At 40.1% G+C, this 21,339-nt stretch overlaps 2 protein-coding genes and 1 long non-coding RNA gene across 4 annotated transcripts in view; 1 reads left to right on the plus strand and 2 right to left on the minus strand.

Annotated features, from left to right (window-relative positions):
* LOC124152126 (ras-related protein Rab6) overlaps positions 1–1,707 on the minus strand; it is a 52,972-nt gene extending 51,265 nt beyond the window's left edge. For both annotated transcript variants that reach the window (XM_046524897.2, XM_046524896.2), the window contains exon 1: positions 1,508–1,707. In XM_046524897.2, coding sequence (XP_046380853.1) covers positions 1,508–1,577 — 70 coding nt within the window. In that variant the 5' untranslated portion in view covers positions 1,578–1,707. The remainder of the gene's footprint in view (positions 1–1,507) is intronic.
* A 417-nt stretch (positions 1,708–2,124) lies between these two features.
* LOC124152125 (serine/threonine-protein phosphatase 6 regulatory ankyrin repeat subunit C-like) lies at positions 2,125–16,148 on the plus strand. The gene is made up of 4 exons (XM_046524895.2): positions 2,125–2,218; positions 4,631–5,233; positions 11,597–11,906; positions 15,597–16,148. The coding sequence occupies exons 2-4, from the start codon at positions 4,670–4,672 to the stop codon at positions 16,061–16,063; spliced, it is 1,341 nt and encodes a 446-aa protein (XP_046380851.2). The 5' UTR covers positions 2,125–2,218; positions 4,631–4,669; the 3' UTR covers positions 16,064–16,148.
* Positions 16,149–16,905: 757 nt separating this feature from the next.
* Positions 16,906–20,488, minus strand: LOC124129448. The gene is made up of 3 exons (XR_006860391.2): positions 19,888–20,488; positions 19,079–19,346; positions 16,906–18,010 (listed from the first exon to the last, which is right to left on the minus strand). It is a non-coding gene; the product is annotated as an uncharacterized LOC124129448 (long non-coding RNA).
* Positions 20,489–21,339: the final 851 nt, after the last annotated feature.

The raw sequence follows: 21,339 nt of genomic DNA on the forward strand, positions 1-21,339 counted from the left end.
AAATCAGGTTAAAAATTATTTGCACTGTCTCATGGATACCCAAATCAAAACATGTCTTGATCGATCTGCGCTTGTGCTTCTTTTTTCAGTAACCTAAGTCACACTTTCTCTGTATTAGAGACACAATACCATAAACCCAGTGTGTTTGAGCATGAAGGTGTCCACTATACCTGTGAACAAGAAGGCTATCAAACTCTACTTGTCTCTAGCTAAAGGCTACCTATAAAGATCTTAATGCCAGTTACCTTTCAAATTACATGCACAAATCAATCTGTCTTGAACCAGTTTAACTTGAACATATTTGTGAATCATGTGTAATATTTACAAACTTTGCAATTTACCCGGCGTAATCACTGCTGGAATTCACATTACCGTACTGCTTACCTGGTATATATATGTGCATTATGAGTGGGTTGGCTTCAGTCAGTTAGAACAGTATTTTAGTCAATATGGCGAGTCATCTTGATTTGATATCAGCCACATCGGATTGTATAATACCAGGTAAAAAGTCATGTGAGATAAACACAAACAGGCTGATAACAACCTCTTGTTAGTACATGTAGTAGGGACACAATGAACATGAATAATGAATAGTTTATAATAAAAGTCATTACAACTACAAACATTATCTCATGCCTCAATACGCTGACAACTGGATTTGATTTTAAGGCCATTTTGTTAAATATTACAAAACCTTTTTCAATGTGTGTGAGTATAGTTAATAATCATCATGATCAGGTCAATGCTAGCTTTGCAACAATTCGTTTAAAAGAAATATGTCATACATGCAGTCTTAGATTAAATGTTTGACATGTATACAGGCGAAAGTTAATCTGACCCAGCAGGCTATCGAGGCCACTAAATGCATAAAATTCCTGGACACTTGAGTACTGGTTGACCTGATTCAATAGTCATGGTAAACTTTCATTGATCATGAATATTCAGGTACATTAAAATGTCTGAGTTAAGATTGGCATTGGTAATTGTATGTGATGGTTGCACAAATATAGATCATATGAGGTGTGTACCTAAATTTTGACAATGATTCATGCTGAGCGAGAAACGGGGTGACACGGCAATAACAAGCTGTCAAAATATGTTATGCTGTGTCTAACATATCCTACCTAGTTTGACAAATCTTACAGTAGGAATGAAACAATGAAACACTGATATACATATGTATCAATAGTATACAAACAGATCCAAAACTTATATAGACATACAATGCATCGACATGAAATAAACGAAAAAGGGAGGGGCTATTTATTGCTAATTCACAGGCGGATCAAACATGCTAAATATTGAACGAAGTTAGCCATTTTATAGAGCAATGTCTACTGATTAATCGTCTTTCACCAACGTTATTTGCTTGCCACATTTAACCTGGTATTTAGATGTTACTAAAACAATAATATTATATGACTGTGTGGTAGAAATAAATTATCAAGATCATGATTTTTTTACGTGTTGTAACCAGTGACGTGATTCAGGCGATGCCAAGACTTACCACTCTGTTCACCGAGGAAAACTAGCTTGAATTTCCGAAGGGGATTACCAAATTCGCCTGAGGAACTCATCTTTTCCTCCCCAAGTCTGACAAAGATGAGAAAAATTAATCGTTTATGGTGGGGAGACACCTGTGTGAAAGAAATACCGATATACACCAATATACCGTAAACCCGTCGCCACGTTCGGAGCCTCGATTTCAGTTTCTGCCGGATATATGTAACCTAACAACTCCTTCAATCACTAAGTAATGTAATGGCCATCTATTGAGTAAAAAACAGACTTCGATTGCATTTAAACTTTCCGGTGAGACAAATCTGAGTGCAAAACTTCTTTTCAAACAAACTTGAATCATTTATAAATTCGGTGTTCATTCAAATAAATATGTTGCTTGTTATAAGCTCCCGATGCCTGATAGGTAATATGTTTGAATATCTACTTTAGTGATGAAAACTAAATGAAATGAGGATTCCAAACTAATCATATGTTTTTAACAATTAAAGAAGACTGCAATTTGATATCATTCACGAGTTCATACGAAATGTATTTTCATAAATAATACTAATCTAATTAGTTGTAAAGAAAGTGTGTGAATGTCATCGCGCACCTGCGCATACAGGCGGAAGTAGTGCACTTGCTTGCACTTGATTGGTCCATTATTTTCGGCTGTCTGCTAGGGAATATTTGTGAGGAATGCAGGGACTGACAACAGGTATTCCTCGTAGGATTTATACTGCGTTGTGGGTTAATTTATTGCAATATTCATGGTTGTATCGAACGCGTCAAAATGTGACTAGTTGAAATCTTAATGACTGTTATGGTAGATCCAAAAGTAGCTAGATCCAGCTGTCAAGCGTTTCACAGAATGGCAAATACACGGAAGACGAAGCCTTGGGTCTACTTACCCTTGATAATGTTCGTCTTGGAATATTATTTTGGTTCCTGGACAGACAGGACCATGAAAATATCAATATACACGGCGGGTCAAGAGATTTTGTAGGATACCTACCTTTTGATGCAAGTTCACATACTGTCATAAAGCGAATATGTTTTACAGTTTAACCCAAAAGATAAAACAAATTATAATTTGCATGTGGTAGATCTACATTCAGAATCCGGAATAGAAATATGGTACATTTCAGTTTAAATATTCATGTGATATAAAAGTAGAAAACAAACATATTATGAAAACAAAACTCGTAATATGTTTTCACAACAGTGACTTCCTGAAACATTTGTTGTTGTTTTCAAGGATGTGGGGTATAAAGTTGACACAATCACTGTGGTGTATACATGATACTGTTGACATTGATACATTAAATGGTTAAGTTATAATTATTTTTTCATAAATAATCTTTTTAAAGTAATAGCTACAATGTTGTAATTTTATTTTATATTGAAGTTGCTTTGCACATGAAGACCACCAGATATGTTTTTACAATTGAAACCCACAACATTGTAAATGCTTTTGTTATTTTTAACCATAAACCATATTTCTCAATGAAAGTTAGCTCCCTATGTGTAATATGTTTACTCCTGTAGCCTGACACATCAATTATTACCCTCAATCGGGATACAAATCGTATTGCACCCATAGTATCGGGATACATATCGTATCGCAACCCCACCATATAGTTCACCTCTAGAAAGCACATTGAAAGACCAAATCTTTTAAGTATTCATTATGAAATATTGAAGTGTTACCATGGTAACTGCATAACATGTTGACTATTACTATTACAGTACATATAGGGATTGATATAGACCTGCACACTGGCTGATATTCGGCCCCATGCCTGCAGCAAATGTCAGTTCCAATTCTTAATTTTGTCATAGGTGACCCGGGGTAAAATACGTCCCTAGCACCCATTGGTGTGCTTCTCTGTCATTTTATGCTTGTCAAGATTTTGCATTATTATACTTCCTTGGAAAATTGTCCAATGATACAATAAATAGAACTTATAAGCCTGTGTTTTGCTTGGTTCACTTTGTGAGAAAATCATAAGTTTTGACGATTGTGTCAATCTAATAAAAAAAATAAAAGTGTTCGAACAAATCAAACTTTTGCTTAAAATCCCTGTGAATGATTTCTTCCATTGTTTTATATTATTTGCTTCTTTTGCAATACTTGAGTAAGATTTCTCTTTTGAAACTTCGTTTGTAATAATTTTTACCATGTTTACACAAAATAGACCTGGTGTTCTTACTGCTAAGATGATCGTAACTCCAATACTTTAACCTAGATGTAGCAGGGCGTGGAGTCGTCCCACAGATGACATCCTTACCTTGTCAGCTGCTGACAGGGTTAATCTCTTTGGTCATGTGGACAAGGCGTCCCATCTCGGATCAGAAGGTCCGTGGTTCGAATCCCATCACGGGACTCGGAAATTTTATGGCCGCTACACAGACATACACATGTACAGTGGCTTAGCACTAAGATCGCTCTGTGGGACAGGGTGCCGTTGTATGTCTATGTTAAGGTATGGGAGTTACGATCACCTTAATGCTAAGATCGCTTTGTACATGTTGTACCATGGCTCACTAGGCCACTGTTCAGCATGGCATTCTTTGCACTATGACTATCGAAAGGTTATGTGAAAGTATTGGATTTACGATCACCTTAGCGCTAAGATTGCTTCATGGAATGGGGCCCTATGCAAATAATAATCCTTTAAATTAGGGCTGGGACGAGTCCAAATTTATTACCTGGATACCCAACCCCCTATCACCCGACCCTACCCAGGTACCCACTGCAGGCCTCAGAGTTGGGAACAAAATGTCTGATTGGAAATTGTTTTACTGCAGACCTGGCCAAAATTATTTAGATACATGTATACAACGATCTGATCATGCGTTCACTGAAGTTGACTGAAGCTTTATCGTTACTCAAACATTTACAAGTCAAAAGTACTGTGTACATCGTCAGAAAGAATTGTGAACATTAGCGACTTATAGTTATAACCACTGAGCTATAGTGAGTTTTTGTCATTAAACAATATGTCATGTGACTAACCACGGGTCCGGGTAGTCCTGTGGGTACCCAGGTCCTACTCAGGACCCACCCAACCCGGGTACTCAAGTTACCCATCCCAGCCCTACTTCAAATGTTTGTTCTACTTTGCAGACCACAAATGAAAAGGATGTTTGGTTTTGAAACTCTTTCATGATGATGTTTGAAGCGCCCGATTCTCGACTGTACTACGTTGTGGAGGAGAATGACCTGGTGAAACTCCAGGGGCTAATTGATGAAGGTAGAAATTTAGATGAGTTTTATTTTGATGACCAGAACATCAGCACGAAGTCCCTCATGCACGTAGCCTGTGAGAAGGGAAGATACGATTGTGTGAAGCTGCTGATAGACAACAAGGCCTCGATGTCCGTGCGAGACAAGTGGGGACAGTCGCCGCTGATGTATTCAGTTGCTTCCAGGCATGCTGATGTAGCAGAACTGTTGTTGATGAAGAATCGCGAAATTGTGGACGATTCAGACAGTTATGGGAAGTCGGCCTTGCACTCGGCAGCTGAGATCGGTTATGTTGAAGGCATCAGGGTGTTGGTGAAGTATGGAGCTAATGTGGATCGGCAGATGATGGATGGGAACACGGCCTTGAGCAGAGCCATCTGTGAGCGAGACTTGGAAGACTGCTCCGAAACTGTCCATGTTTTGATTGAAGCAGGAGCCGACTTGAACATACGAGACAGGAGATGTAAAAGAACTGCTTTGCAGGTATGTGGAGTCATGTTAAAAATGGCTGATGGGCTAAATTAAGAGTATTTTACATTTGTAAGGTATATTTCAAATCTAAATGAAGGAAATGAGATTTAATATATGATTAAATGAACAGAGTGAGTGAGTGAGTATGTTTTATGCCGCTTTTAGCAATATTCCAGCAACATCACGGCGGGGGACACCAGAAATGAGCTTCACACATTGTACCCATGTCAGGAAATTGAACCCGGGTCTTCGGCGTGACGAGCGAACGCTTTAACCACTAGGCTACCCGACTGCCCCTTAAATGAACAGAAACGTCAATTGACGTTGCTGCAATGAACTTACAGTTTGGAATACACGATATCAGGGATTGACAAGACGGAATCGGGGGAAGGTCAGCCAGAAATATGACAGTCTCTGGGGTGGGGTGGGGGGTGGGGGGGAGGATCATAAGAAATAATATACATATTTGGGGAGGGGCCTAAAAGAATTGGCATTTTATGATAACTGTTAAAGTACTTTTGCATTTTGTCTTTCGGGGACACCTTCAAAGGCAAGGGAGGTAACTGACTGTAAAAGTCCAGTTTCCACCCTTGCTGAGCTAGGCTGAAATTTCTGTTATATTTTGACTGGGCTAACGAGTCTATGCATAGTCCAATCATAATCGTGTAATGAAGTCAGCATCCAGTTTGTAAACAACATGGAATGTTTTAGCTCGATCATAGTGCAACCAGGGGCTATTACGAGTTATGCCCTATTGATCAATCAGATTCCACCTCTCATATCACTTGCATTTGCTTCAAACAAAATGGCGGGACCCAGTCAAGATGATCTCATCAATATTCAAAATTGATATTGTGATTAAACGTGTCTTACATCGCAATATCCATCAAATCACTTGAACACCTTAGTTAAAAACATGACAATAGTTGGAAAGTATTTGTCAATGCCCAGTTGATGATGGTACAGTTGCTTTTCAAATCAAAATTGACCAAAATCTGAATGTTATGCAATTTTGATTGGACAATGCATACACTTGTTAGTCCAGCCTAAAGATAACTCTCGAATCTCAGTCTAGTTTGGCCAGTGTGGAAACTGTAATTTCATAGTCAGTTGACTCCGGAAGCTGTTTGGGGAGGGTGCTGAAAAACATACACAGACAAGGGGACATGGGAAGGATCATCCGAAACTGGGACAACCATAAGGGGAGGGTCATTAGTAGGGCTGTTACGATTCGAACTGTATCCATTCATGAATTGACTTCGTTATTCGTGACCAATAGAATTGAATATTCATGAATATGCAGCCACGTTCATTTACATACCCTGTATCTAAAAATATCCATAAGAACATATTATATGCATAGATTTCTTGAAAGACAACACTCTTATAACATTTAATTTGACAGTAATGTGGTCACTGGTCATTGTTGCATTTGAGCAGATACTAGTACCTGGATAAGTGCAGTATATAAATGTATAATATGTTAATAATTAACAAACCATGTCAAATAATTTGTTTTGCTTTTGTTTCACTGAATATGACAAATAATACATCAACTGCTGACTTGTTATTGTAGTCGTGAATTAATATTCGTATTCGTTACTCTATATTCGTGATACAAATCGCATTCGTCTCATAGTGTATTCGTTGCAGCCCTAGTCATTAGTATCCTCTGCCATGAAGTTGGAGGGGGATATAGGAATGGTGCTGTCTGTTGATTCTTTCGTCCATTTGTCTGGTGCCTTTTGATGTTTTGTTATATCTAAAAATATTATTCTTTTCAGAGTTACGCCCCTTACTACATGTATTTTCAGAGACTTATGGCCCTTACTCCATGCTTTTGAACATTAACTTCATATTATTCACTACTGTATGAACCAACAAAGTTCTAATGTTTCCATGGCCGGGGATAGTGATAACACTATTTGCTTGTTTTAACTACATGATTGGATCAAAACCTCTGCAACTCCCTCCCCTTCTAATGAATGACCTGCCCTTATTCATTTTTTGTTTATGAGTATTAAATACTCAATAACCATGACAACACCTGCATATGTAAACATAAGTGGTTTTCTTGATTGCGAATACAATGGTTATCAATACGTTAAGGAAGTACTACTCAAAGTGCAATCTCATTAAAATTAGATCTTAGTTATTGCCATCGCTAAAAAACGATCTGAGGCCATCACAGAGCATGTCATAACGACCTTTCATCCAATCAGTTAGGAGCGTCGCTAACATGATCAGGAAAGTGACAGTCAGATTGTGTTTTCTTATCATGAAACCTCAAACAGGTTACTTGGTGTATTCCAAATAAGTTACTGGCTGTACGACTGATTCCGTCAAATATTTTGTCTATCTCTTGCTTCAATGGGATAAACATTTGAATGGTAGATACTTTGTTTAGCCCCTTGGAAGTACTGCCATACAATCTCAGCCATCTGTTCGACATTCTAGAATGTTCTTTCATTCTCTTCATCAAATTCTGAATTGGGAACTTTGTCAAAAAAAATTTCTGAGCATATAGTGGAATGGGAGTCACTAGTTTGAAACTAGTACCATATAGCTCGAGAAAGCTGCTTTCTGAATGGCTAGTGTCAACTTCTATAAAGACATTTCATTGGTCAATCAAAGTTAGCAAAAGGTTGTTCTGACGTGACCCGTGATGGGATGTCCTCAGATCTTTGTTTAGCGGTAGTTGTAACAGGAACTAAAATCTGAAATTTACTACTGTAAGTGCTATGAGAAATGGTGCCATTTTGGGTAACAAAAATGATATGTGTGTTCCTGTTTCCCAACTGGTGCTATTTGAGAGCCCCTCAAACTAGAATTATTTTCTTGTTTTTAGGTGTTGTAAAATAGTTTTCTTTACCATCCTGGTATTGTTTTACGCGGCTATTAGCAATATTCCCGCAATATCACGACGGAGGACACCAGAAATGGGCCATTGTACCAATGTGAGGAATTGAACCCAGGTGTTTGGCGTGACGAGCGAACACTTTAACCACTAGGCTATCCCACTGTCCCATCTTCATTTGAAAGCAAGTGTTACTGACATACTGCAAATTTGGTTTAAATAAACCCCAAAATTTTACCCCTTTACTAGCTGTCTTATTTTTGGATGGCTTGAAATAGGAAACACGCTGTATTTGTGGTCTTGGAATGTAGCAAGTCAATAATTTAAAAAAAAAGAAAATTGTGGTTTGGAGTTTCCTATCCTCTCTTACTTAACATGTTTAGGATGACAACCATTATATTTTGTGTGTTGCTCACTGTTCATGACAAAACAAACATATTACTGCAATAAGTCCAAGTTTTTTAATGAAATTCTACTTTGTTATTCCAACCTACGCTGTTCTGAAATACAATGTAATCGGAACCACATTATTTCTTTAGGCCTAAACAGAGAGTTCATGCTTCTATGACAACTAGATAGTGTGGTTAGTGTAAGGTCAGTGACCTTAGTATGAGGTCAGTGACCGTGATGACCCTTCAAGTGTGTGCTTGTATGCATGCATTTGTTTATTGGTCCCTGCTGTATTTGCATCCAAAACATCCAAATTCTGCAGTTAATTTTTGTAAACTCTGCAACTAGATTTTGGTAATTCTGCACACAGTTCTGCAAACTTTTAAGCTAAGTAGTGAGTGAGTTTGGTTCAATGCCGCTTTTAACAGTATTACAGTTATATTGTGGCGTGTCAGCTTAATGTGGGAGGAAAGCCCGAAGTGATGCAGGTCTCAGACTTTTACCACTTCGGTGAAACGAGCATGGGTATGGTGCTGACAAACCTAGAAACATAATCGGGGCGAACCGGGATTGAATTCATAGGTTTCAGGCGTGCCAAAGGGACGCAACTCTGCACAGCTAATCGCGGTGCCTTAGACAACTGGGCCACCCGTATTATGCGACCCTACCTGGGTACCCAACCCGTATTATGAGACCCAACCCGTATTATGCGACCCTCCCTGGGTACCCAACCCTGTATTATGAGACCCTACCTGGGTACCCAACCCGTATTATGCGACCCTACCTGGGTACCCAACCCTGTATTATGAGACCCTACCTGGGTACCCAACCCATATTATGAGACCCTACCTGGGTACCCAACCTGTATTATGAGACCCTACCTGGGTACCCAACCCGTATTATGCGACCCTACCTGGGTACCCAACCCTGTATTATGAGACCCTACAGATATCTTTGATGCAAGGTTTCAGCACGGCTTATAACAATCCAGTGATTGACATCGCAATTGGGATTGATGATAAGCATCAACCAAGTCAGCGAGCCTGACCACCTGATCGCGTTAGTCACCTTTTACATGCTTTTACATGGGTTGCTGAAGACCTATTCTATCCTAGTAGTAGTTTTTGGGAATTTCATATTTCTTTTGTTGTTTGACTTGTGGCAGGCATCTTTATAATAAACTATCCTTGGCTGGAGTGAGTGAGTGAGTGAGTGAGTTTGGTTCAATGCCGCTTTTAACAGTATTACAGTTATATTGTGGCGTGTCAGCTTAATGTGGGAGGAAAGCCCGAAGTGATGCAGGTCTCAGACTTTTACCACTTCGGTGAAACGAGCATGGGTATGGTGCTGACAAACCTAGAAACATAATCGGGGCGAACCGGGATTGAATTCATAGGTTTCAGGCGTGCCAAAGGGACGCAACTCTGCACAGCTAATCGCGGTGCCTTAGACAACTGGGCCACCCGTATTATGCGACCCTACCTGGGTACCCAACCCGTATTATGAGACCCAACCCGTATTATGCGACCCTCCCTGGGTACCCAACCCTGTATTATGAGACCCTACCTGGGTACCCAACCCGTATTATGCGACCCTACCTGGGTACCCAACCCTGTATTATGAGACCCTACCTGGGTACCCAACCCGTATTATGAGACCCTACCTGGGTACCCAACCCTGTATTATGAGACCCTACCTGGATACCCAACCCGTATTATGCGACCCTACCTGGGTACCCAACCCTGTATTATGAGACCCTACCTGGGTACCCAACCCGTATTATGAGACCCTACCTGGGTACCCAACCCTGTATTATGAGACCCTACCTGGGTACCCAACCCGTATTATGCGACCCTACCTGGGTACCCAACCCGTATTATATTGCGGCGTGTCAGCTTAATGTGGGAGGAAAGCCTGAAGTGATGCAGGTCTCAGACGTTTACCACTCCAGTGAAACCCACAAGCATGAGTATGGTGCTGACAAACCTAGAAACAAATGGGGCGAACAGGGATTCAATTCATAGGTGTCTGGCGTGCCTAAGGGACGCAACTCTGCACAGCGAATCACGGCGCCTTAGACAACTGGACCACCTGTATTATGCGACCCTAACTGGGTACCCAACTGGGGGGGGGGGGTATTGTGTCTGTTTATGTGAAAGTGAACAATACACAGATATCTTTGATGCAAGGTTTCAGCACGGCTTATAACAATCCAGTGATTGACATCGCAATTGGGATTGATGATAAGCATCAACCAAGTCAGCGAGCCTGACCACCTGATCGCGTTAGTCGCCTTTTACATGCTTTTACATGGGTTGCTGAAGACCTATTCTATCCCGGATCTTCACAGGTCTAAACCTTTCTGAAAACTATTACAGTAAACTGTGTTTTATGACGAACACGCTTACAACGAACTGATGGATATAACGAACATCCCGTCCATTTGCTGTATGTATGATGTATATGTATAAGTAGACCGTTGTGGAATCAAGAGTCTTACTTACATGAATTCTTGAAAGCATGTTTGATAATTGATTGCATGTTTTGCTTTGCAGATACATAGAAGCTCCATTGCTTATCAACCCTTATCACTCATCAAGTAGTGTGTGTGTACCCTGTGTGTAGTCATGGTTACACTCCTAGTGTTTGTTTCAACTGCGGAGGTGCATGTCTGATGCATTAATGAAGTCCAGGGAAGTGTGTTTTTGAGGTTTGTAAACTTTCACCGTATTCACTACATGTTTTCTCTGTTATATTTGTTATAAGTCAAGTTTCTTGTAGTTTAATCAATGAATGATTCCTACGACCCTTTTGAAACCATCGCAGGCATACATTTAAGTCAATGAACGATCCCTTCAACCCAACATCTTTTGAAAATGTCACATCCACACATGCATGTATAAGTCAGCGAATGATCCCTTCATTCTCAGCCCCTTTTGAAAACATTGCATGCATACATCAATGAATGATCCCTCCAGTCACAGCTCTGACCCGCATTCCTGCATAAATAAATAACATACTAAAGATCATCCTTGATGTATTGTATGACCACCTTATTAATAAATTATTCCTAGGCTTGAAATATCCCAAACATCCTTCATATATAAAGAACTTCCCTTTGTTCCCAGAATGCTGCAGTGAAGCGGAACATCAAGGTGGTAGAGATGCTGCTTGAGGCGGGAGCTGACACGAACTCCCTCGACGGCGCCGGCCGCACGGCACTCACCAACATGATGTACGAACACGTTAAAAATGTGCAGGGCGTGTCTTTCATTCCGGACGACGTCATGACGATCGTTGTGATGATGGTACAAGCTGGAATCGACCTGAACCTCAACACATGCGAGTATTGCAATCCTATGATGACTGCTGCAAATCTGAGAGCTGAGCCACTGCTTCGACTCTTTCTAACCAATGGTGCCGATGCCAATCTTACATGTAAGTTACCCCTGTGAAGATCCGGGTTAATGAAACACTGCTTATTGCAATAAGACTGAGTGAGTTTGGTTTAGCGCCGCTTTTAACATTATTCCAGTTATATCGCGGCGTGTCAGCTTAATGTGGGAGGAAAGCCCGAAGTGATGCAGGTCTTAGACGTTTACCACTTCAGTGAAACCCACGAGCACGGGTATGGTGCTGACAAACCTAAAAACATAATCAGGGTGAACCGGGATTCGAACCCACAATGATAGGTTTCTGGCGTGCCCAAGGGATGCAACTCTGCACAGTGAATCGCGGTGTCTTAGACGACTGGGCCACCCGTGCCTCCTCTTGCAATAAGAATATAGAAGCGTGAGAAAACCCTCCTAAAAGTCTACTGTATGATTCCATTCCTATTATAAGCATGTGTTTATGAAATACTATCAAATAGTGATGATACCAGGTGTTCGAGAAAACGTGAGTGTATCCTGCCCACTGGTGGCACCCATTAAAAAGACATGCAAAGGCAAGTCAATCATTCCGCTGTAAAAAACCCGGAACATATAGTACAAGTCAACACATGGAATTGCATCGGACATTTTTTTCTCACTAATGCATTAAATGTGGAAATGTCCTCCCCATGTCCACCATAACACTTTTTGAAGAATTAGAGAGGCATTGAATATTGTAACCGTGGGTGGGTGGTCTGGCTCGCTGACTGCATGTCATTGTATCCAAGTGTAAAGATCTATGCTCATGGTGTCAATCACAAGGTGCTCCAGATACTGTTACTTGCAGACTGCCGTCATTTTGCAAGAATAAACAACAGTGGTGTTAAACAACGAACAGACAAAACACTAAATAGACATTAAGTTGACTAGGGTTATCGAGGGATTTGATTCTTTTACACCTTTTTGGCTCCTTTGACTGAAACCATATACCCATATGCAGCAAGTAAGCGGAATCCCAAAATATTTGTGTGAAAACGGTTTTTCATGAAAAATGATTTTATTTTTTAATAAGAAAATTACAAATCTGAACAATAATCAATATATATGGTATTCAGTTATTTTTGAAACAAACAGAATATAGAACATTATTTATACATACAATTATTTGAATATAATTTTAGATGTTATTCATATTATGCGAAGGGAGATAATCTGCGATTTTTTTTTGGAGCAGTGCGGCATGTAGTTTTGGAACTTGGTCCATTGTGAGAGTACATAGTAGGACTGCAATGAATACACCATGAGGCGAATACGATACGTATCACGAATATATAATATGCATAGATTTCTTCAAAAACAACACTCTTATACTATTTAATTTGACAGTGTTGTGGTCACTGGTCATTGTTGCATTTAAGCAGATACTAGCCCCTGGATAAGTGCAGTATATAAATGTATAATATATTAATAATTAACAAACCATGTCAAATATTTTGCTGTTATTACTTCACTGAACATAACAAATATTACATCAACTGCTGACTTGTTATTGTATTTGTGAATTAATATTCCTATTCGTTACCCTATGTTCTTATGGGTATTTTTATGTAAATGCACATGATTGCATGTTCATAAATATTCAATTCTAGTGGCAACGAATTCAATTCATGAATGGATACAGTTTAATTCACCAAATATGCAAGTGAACTGTAACAGTCCTAGTACATAGCAGATGTGTAAGTCTGTCATGGTGTTATTGAAATATAAATAGCCTTTACTACTGATTCTGTAAACAACTCATGCTGTTTAAATAAGATTTGACAATGATATGGCACCAGACACTGAGGTTGCGAGACCAACAGGCTGGAGCACTGTTTGAGTGCATTCTGTGGTTGGTTGTTGGTTGGTTGGTTGTTGGTTGTTGGTTGGTTGGTTGGTTGTTTGTTTGTTGTTTAACGCCGCACTCAGCAATATTCCAGCTATATGACACTGGTCTGTAATAATCGAGTCTGGACCAGACAATCCAGTGATTGATATCATGAGCATTGATCCACGCAATTGGGATCGATGACATGCATCAACCAATTCAGCGAGCCTGACCACCCGATCCTGTTAGTCACCTCTTACGACAAGCATTGTCGCCTTTTACGGCAAGCATGGGTTGCTGAAGGAGTGCATTCTGGGACATGATGCAATCATGCAAACCTTGCAACTAGTGCCACTACAGTAGACCAATGAAAATCATTTCTGATACATATTTGTTATTTTCAAAAGCAGTATGTTGCCCTTAACTTTTGAGCAGTCTGTGCAAAGTTTCTCTGTATTTGATTGACACTGGGGATGTAATGTGAAGTGGTTCCAATTTATCTGCCTCACAGTTTTTGCCTGTTATTAATCTATTTGCGTAAAAGTGACACTATCAGATCCAAACTAGCCTCCGTGTATAGAATAGGGTTATATTATAACATTCCATCACCGTTTTCACAACATTTTTCTACCGATTGTGCAATAGGTTATTCATCTATCGGATCAATTCTATCGTTTCAATATGTTTTTTGAAAAATCAATCATTAAAAATATTGGGGCATATCATAGCAAGTTAATTTACATTTAGAGAGAGAGAGACAGAGAGACAGAGAGACATTTGTGTGATCTCAGGGTCCCAGTGTGGTACCTAACAGTCAGAACAGGGTCAAAAGTGACATGAAAGCACATCACATCAAACAGTACGTCAGCATACCGGTAGTGTCCGTACAGGACGGTCAGCCATCATGTAGTTACAAAAGTACCTTCTGATGTTATTGTGGACCCACTCATTCTCTTTCATGTATGTCGGGGCGGTCGGATAGCCTAGTGGTTAAAGCGCTCGCTCGTCACGCTGAAGACCCGGGTTCGAATCCCGACATGGGTACAATGTGTGAAGCCCATTTCTGGTGTCCCCTGCCGTGATATTGCTGGAATATTGCTTAAAGCGGCGTAAAACCAAACTCACTCACTCACTCAATGTCAATTGTTGTGCCTGTTACTCTTTCACCAACCATCTATAAGTATGTACCATGCTCAGATTGTTCTGACCAGGATTAGACTGGCAATGCTATTCAGTCTTGCTTGACAACAGAATGACGATCTATACCAAATACAGTAAAGAAGTTTGTTATCCTTAAATTGTGTCTACTTGTGCCATCCACCTACTGCTAAGAAGTGACTTTAAGTGAGTGAGTGAGTGAGTGAGTATGGTTTTACGCCGCTTTTAGCAATATTCCAGCAATATCACGGCGGGGGACACCAGAAATGGGCTTCACACATTGTCAAGTGACTTTTAGACAATGGGCATACGGTAGCCTAATGGTTAAAGTGTTCGCTCATCTTGCCGAAGGCCCGGATTCCATTTCAGACGTGGGTACAATGTGTGAAGCCCATTTCTGATGCCCCCCCCCCGCCGTGATATTGCTGCTAAAGGTGGCGTAAAACCAGGGGTCCGGAAAATTTAAAATCCCAATCGGACATTTGCATTTAGGCCACGCCCCCTTCAAATAGCGTATTTTAGTACGACTTTTCACACACATTACAAGTTTACGTATTCATATGGTAAAACCATACTCACTCTTTTTTGGACAATTTCACCAGTGTGGTGTTTCTCAAAACGGCCAATAGCTAATCAGATTCTTTATCAAGTAATTATGATCACAGAGCTAGAGTTTGCAATATGTCGGTTAGATAGTGGAATAGTCTAGTAAAGTTTGTGTCTGTTTTTCAGCTGTGATGGGGGTATCCAGCCTACTGATATCCACCAGCAAGAACGACATCCTGTCTTTGAAGACTCTCCTGGAATGGAATGTACGCAGCGATATCCCCGGTCTGATCTACAAACGGCGGGAGGACAAGGAGTACATGGTCGATCCGTTCGAGTTGGCGATAATGGAAGGACATTTTGATACTGCCAAGATTCTTATTTCTGCTGGATATGGGAAATACCGCAAACCGTATCTGTTTGACAAGGCTCTGTTGCCAAGAACGCTTCAACAGAATCCTGACATGTTAGAGTGGCTTCAGTCCAAGGCTTCTTGTCCAGATTCTCTGCTTAATTTGGTGTTATTTTCGTGTCGGACTTTGTTGGGTAGAAACATTAAATCTGCTGTGAAGAAGCTGCCTATCCCTGCCCGTGTCCGTGGGATGATTGCCCTCGCAGATCTGTTAGATATTCAGGATGACTTCTCGTCATAGGTCACAATTAACCGCGGTTGATTAAAGTTTTTTTGTCTCCTTGGAAAACCGTAATAAAAGGGACATTGAGTAGACAAAATCCTGACAAGTTTTTTTGTTTTTGTTTTATTTGTCCATTTTTATAATGCAAGGCATAGAGTTGTCGCCTCGTCTGTCCGTCTGTTTGTCCATCTGTCCGTAATCATTTCGTTTCCAGAGCACAACTCGAAACCTGTTCAATTTTTTTAAAACAAAAATTGGCAGATATACAAAACAGATCCTGCAATGGTGCCTTTTGCTATTTGCCTTCCTTTTGGCATCTCAATTTCCATGGAATTTGGACTTACCGTATTCGACTTAATAGGGGCCCGCTCTAATAAGCGCCCACGCCAGATATTTGGTAATATATTGGCAAGTGAACAATCCCAATCAGCACCCCTTCCGATTGATCAATGTACACAAAACTTATTTATTCGTGTTTAATACGCACTGGTGTGTTATATGCACCCTTAATTATGGGCAATTAAATTCTGGAAAAATATATCTGTCGTATATAAACAGTTGAGACCGTCAGCATAAACCACGAAATTTATCTTTCAACTCTGTTTTTTCCACCAAAATAATATTCTAATAAGAGCCCCCTATTTCTAATTTTGAGAGCGCCCTGGGCGCTTATTAGGTTGAATACGGTAATCTGAAAAGGGGTGGTGGATTTCGTTTCTGGAGCGAAACTTGAAAACTGTGAAAGACTTTTCATCAAAACCTGGTACATGTATTAACCAAGGGCTGAAGTGGTGCCTTTTGCTATTTAGGAAATTTTCAAAATGTGATTTTTCTCTCTTTCAAAGGAACCAAGTTAGACTGAAACGGAGGTAGGTGTCTTGATTAAAATCGTGGACGATTAACATGAATAAATGATGTCAAAATAAAAGAAGAACAAAAAAAGGTGTCTTGAGCAACTTCAATGCAGATGGTTTCTAGTGGTGGGACGATACACTGGTGAATCAGTGGATTACAATCTTCTGCTTCCTGATACAAGTAATGATCACTGTCACACACACTAAGTTAGAAATATTGATTCTTAACTTTATTGTTTGCTTTATAACTGTTACACCAAACAAACACTAGTTATAAGTTAAAACATAAATATCTTCATCCATTGTGCCAAAATTGACACTGGCACACACTCGACTGAATATCGAATATTATCAACTCAGTTGGTATAGAGTTTGTTGGTATAGAGTTTGATTAGCTTAGTGGCTTGGCAGTATTCAATCGCCACATGATTTAGTTTGTCAGCTTAGATGGTCGTGCTTAGAATCGCTGCCAACTGTAAATCTTCAGTTTGGCAGGTATTTGGCCATCCCGTCTTTGAAAAAGCACATTCATATCGTATCATGAGTAAGGTATGATGATAAGTATCTCACAGCTGGTGTATCATCCAGCCCTATCTTTGTTTCCCAGGCCTACAAAAGCTCTCACTGAGACACAGCCTTGTCCGGTGTTTGGTCCACATTGATTCTACCAGGTTCTTTTCTCCTAACTGCACAGCAAATCACCCCTCTTGAAATTGATCATAGTCATCTGGATGCAAAGCTGGTAGTTGTGACATTTCGACCAAGGATGCTGTAAGCTATCTTCCATCATTTATCTTGTAGGAGAAACACAAAATAATCATTTGGCGAATGGAGGACATGTATTTCCCAGTCACCTTCTCGACATAGCCGAGCATAATGCCAGTGACCATATCAATGTAGCACATCCAGAATGCACAAAGTTGACTAAAGTAAGACAAATATCTGTTGAAATCCTCCAAAAGTTCTTTTCAATGGGTAATACTTTACTCTGTGTCTTCTGATCAATTATTTCTCGTCCATCAGTTGTGGTCTGTATTCTATGCACAAAGTCCCTTCTCTTCAATGGTGATGGCCTTTCCAAGCAAGACGTGACAGTGCTCCATTTGTATACCTAAATAATAAAACATACCTCCGAGGTTTTTGGCTGACATAATGAAAACCGAAATGTATATCCAACAACGTAATAAAGTGATGATTATGACTACCTCCCGAGAGTCCTCGTAGAAAAGTCAGTGTCTTCACTGTGTTTTCTTTGAAGAGAAGGTTTCTCACCGACCTTAGCCTAATGTCCTGGTCAGGAAACGACAGTGTTTTGACCTCTTTTCTTTCATTAATAAATATGTTGGGCCCCCTAATAAACCTTTACTCATTCATGTTAACCCAACACATGATGCTTTCTGGGAGTGAATATTGGCGAATGTCAAAGGGTTGACACGACAAGTGTATAAAGTGAAGTAACTGTTAAAGCACTTCTAAAGATAATAAAACTACTTTACATCTCTAGACTAGGATTATATGTACCTCAATACCACTTTATAGTGTCTCAGATCGCGGTATTTAAAGAAAAAGCGGTGCTCAAAGTGAAGCCCTTTTCCCTCTACATTCTCAACATCAGAAGTGTTTGGTCTGTGTTCGGTCCGACTTTGCCCGGGCTGTCAAACTCAGCCTAAACCTCACAGATGTATAATCAAATGAGTTATTATTGTACCTATGTCATATAATATACCACTTTATAATGTCACAGTACATCCCATTTAAAGAAAACTGGTCGGTAAAGGTCAAGTATTTTTATTGTATTTTCTCAAGAAAATCTGTCACATGTGTTTGCCCCGACTTGGCCGGGCTGTCGAGATCAACATTTCACTCACAGATGTATCAAATGTGTTTACATCTATAGACTAGTGTTATATCTACCTATATACCACTTTACAGTGTCTCAGATCGCTGTATTTAGACATCCTTGCCTTGTCAGCTTTTGGTGGGGTTAACCTCTTTGGTTATGTGGACAAAGCGTCCGTCCTCGGATCAGAATGTCCCTGGCTCGAATTCCATCACAGGACTCGGACATTTTGACATTTTTATGGCCGCTAGATGACCTGGTGCATTTATACAGTAAATATTGAAATATTTGAAAACACAAATTTATGAAACAATAATTCTTATATCCTAAAAGACATACCACAGAAAGATCACAGATCAGGTCTGATGCCAGCTGTTTTGTCCTGCTGGTCGTAGATGTAGCCCATCATGGACGATGAAGACCTGTCTCACTGTGCCGGAAGACATGAAGCCAGGATGTCCTATGTAAGTTGGTCCATCCGCTGCAGAAAGATGTTTTAGTTCTAGGTTTAGGGCGTAGGCTTTCTTGTTCAGGGCATCGTGGTTTGAAGGCCCCGGCGCCATCGGTTCCGATCTCTCGGGTGATTCCGGAAAGCATTATCACAGCTCTGTACAAACATAAATGTTTAAGACGTTATTTACACCCAATAAGTACTTTCGATGACTCGGCGGTCAAGTCAAACAAATCGTACGAACCTATTACAATATGATGTTAACTGACAACGTTTTGGACTATGTGTCACGGTGCTTTGCGAAGTCACCTAAACAGCCGCTAGTTTACATGCAAATATCGGATTGTGTATGGTAGGAGATGATATGATGCTTAATATTACTTGGCATAATATGCCGGGCGGTTTGACGAAGTCAACCAAGACTTGTCCGGTGGCCTTGGTATTTAGGCCAGGTCATTGATTCCTACGAGGACAATGACGAACTGAAAACAATGTAAAAATAACGCTCACTTCAGATGTCTCTTTTGGAAATGTTTTATGATTTTATAACCCCACCACAATGATAATGAAAACCTGCTTCAATTTTCACAGTGGTGGGTTTATTATTTATGACTACGTGCGTGAAACAGTCCTCACTATGTGCAAAATGTTACTTCCATTAACTGTTAATAAAATATGATATGAGGACGTCTCCTACCTTAAACCTCTCAATGTCACAGAAGAGATCGGGAACGTCAGCCACCTTGGTTCCCGAAAGAGATCTCGTCACTGTGCCTCCTTTCTCCGTGTGACGTCATAGACACTTTACCAAAGAGTCGCCAACAAGTACTGCAGTCCTTGTCAGATCCTATGATTGGGAATAGGATGTAACCAATGTTATATTTTGGATAACACTTTCTTAGTAAAATACAGATTCTATTCCCGGATCCCGGATGGGACTGAACCCAATATAGTAAATGTACTAGAATCTGTACTTTACAAAGAAAGTGTTTTCCCAAATATAACATTTGCTACATTTGACCACTTTCTAAAATGGCAATGTGTGTTCGTAGCTTTGCCAATTTACACTTGTCAGAGGGGTACACAAAGTACGTGATCTAGACTACCAGTTTTCAGACTTTCATTTTTGTGGAAGTCTTGGTGGCTGAGTGGGTTAGATCGCTGACTGTGTGATGGCGATTAGGTGAGTGAGGCAGTGTGGGTTCGAGTCCCGGATGGGGACTCAAAATAGTACTAGCATCAGTACTTTACTAAGAAATTGTTATCCCAAATATAACATTTTTTACATTTGACCACTTTCTAAAATGACGAGGTGTGTTCTTGGGAATAGGACGTCAGCGCTACCTAGTCACTTTTATAGGGTAACACTTGGAGAAGGTGAGGTGAGACACTTTGGATTTCGGGATAAACTTCTCCTGGTCCTGACTTTGACCACACAGTATGATGGTCGTGGTGGTCAAAAGACGCCGTAAATTAAACTTCTCTCTATATCTAGCTACTATGTTTGACATCCGGGAAATTAAACGCCTACCGTATTCGACGTAATAAGCGCCCTGCTTTAATAAGCGCCCACGGCGATATTTGCCAATATATTGGCAAGTAAACAATCTCAATTAGCACCCCTTCCAAGTGGTTTACGTACATAAGACTTATTTATTTGCGTATAATACGCATTCGTATGTTATATGCACCCTTAATTATGGGCAATTAAATCCTGGAAAAATATTTCTGTCGTATATAAACCACGAAATTTACGATCTTTCAACTCAAAATAATATTCTAATAAGAGCCCCCTATTTCTAATTTTGAGAGCGCCCTGGGCGCTTATTACGTCGAATAAGGTACTCAGCAATCTGAATCCAAATGTATTCAACTCAAAGCGGTTGAAAAAAATCCAAACGACTACTAATCACTCTACTGATCAAACAATCGAATCTATAAGCACTGATCCGCAAAGCCACTGCTAAACGTATAGGGAAAAAGACCCAAGCCCCCAATTCAAACCCCATACCTTCTAATACTCAAACTGAGGCACACAGCCAACAAATCAGTCGGGCAAAGAAAACAGCATCTCATGGTAAACAAGAGGCTCAGAACAAACAAAGTTGTTGAGTTAATTGCCACGACATTGACCCAAATTTCAAATAGA

The sequence above is a fragment of the Haliotis rufescens genome, unplaced genomic scaffold (genome assembly GCF_023055435.1).
Source record: "Haliotis rufescens isolate VD_foot unplaced genomic scaffold, xgHalRufe1.0.p SCAF_52, whole genome shotgun sequence".
Classification (NCBI taxonomy): Eukaryota; Metazoa; Mollusca; class Gastropoda; order Lepetellida; family Haliotidae; genus Haliotis; species Haliotis rufescens.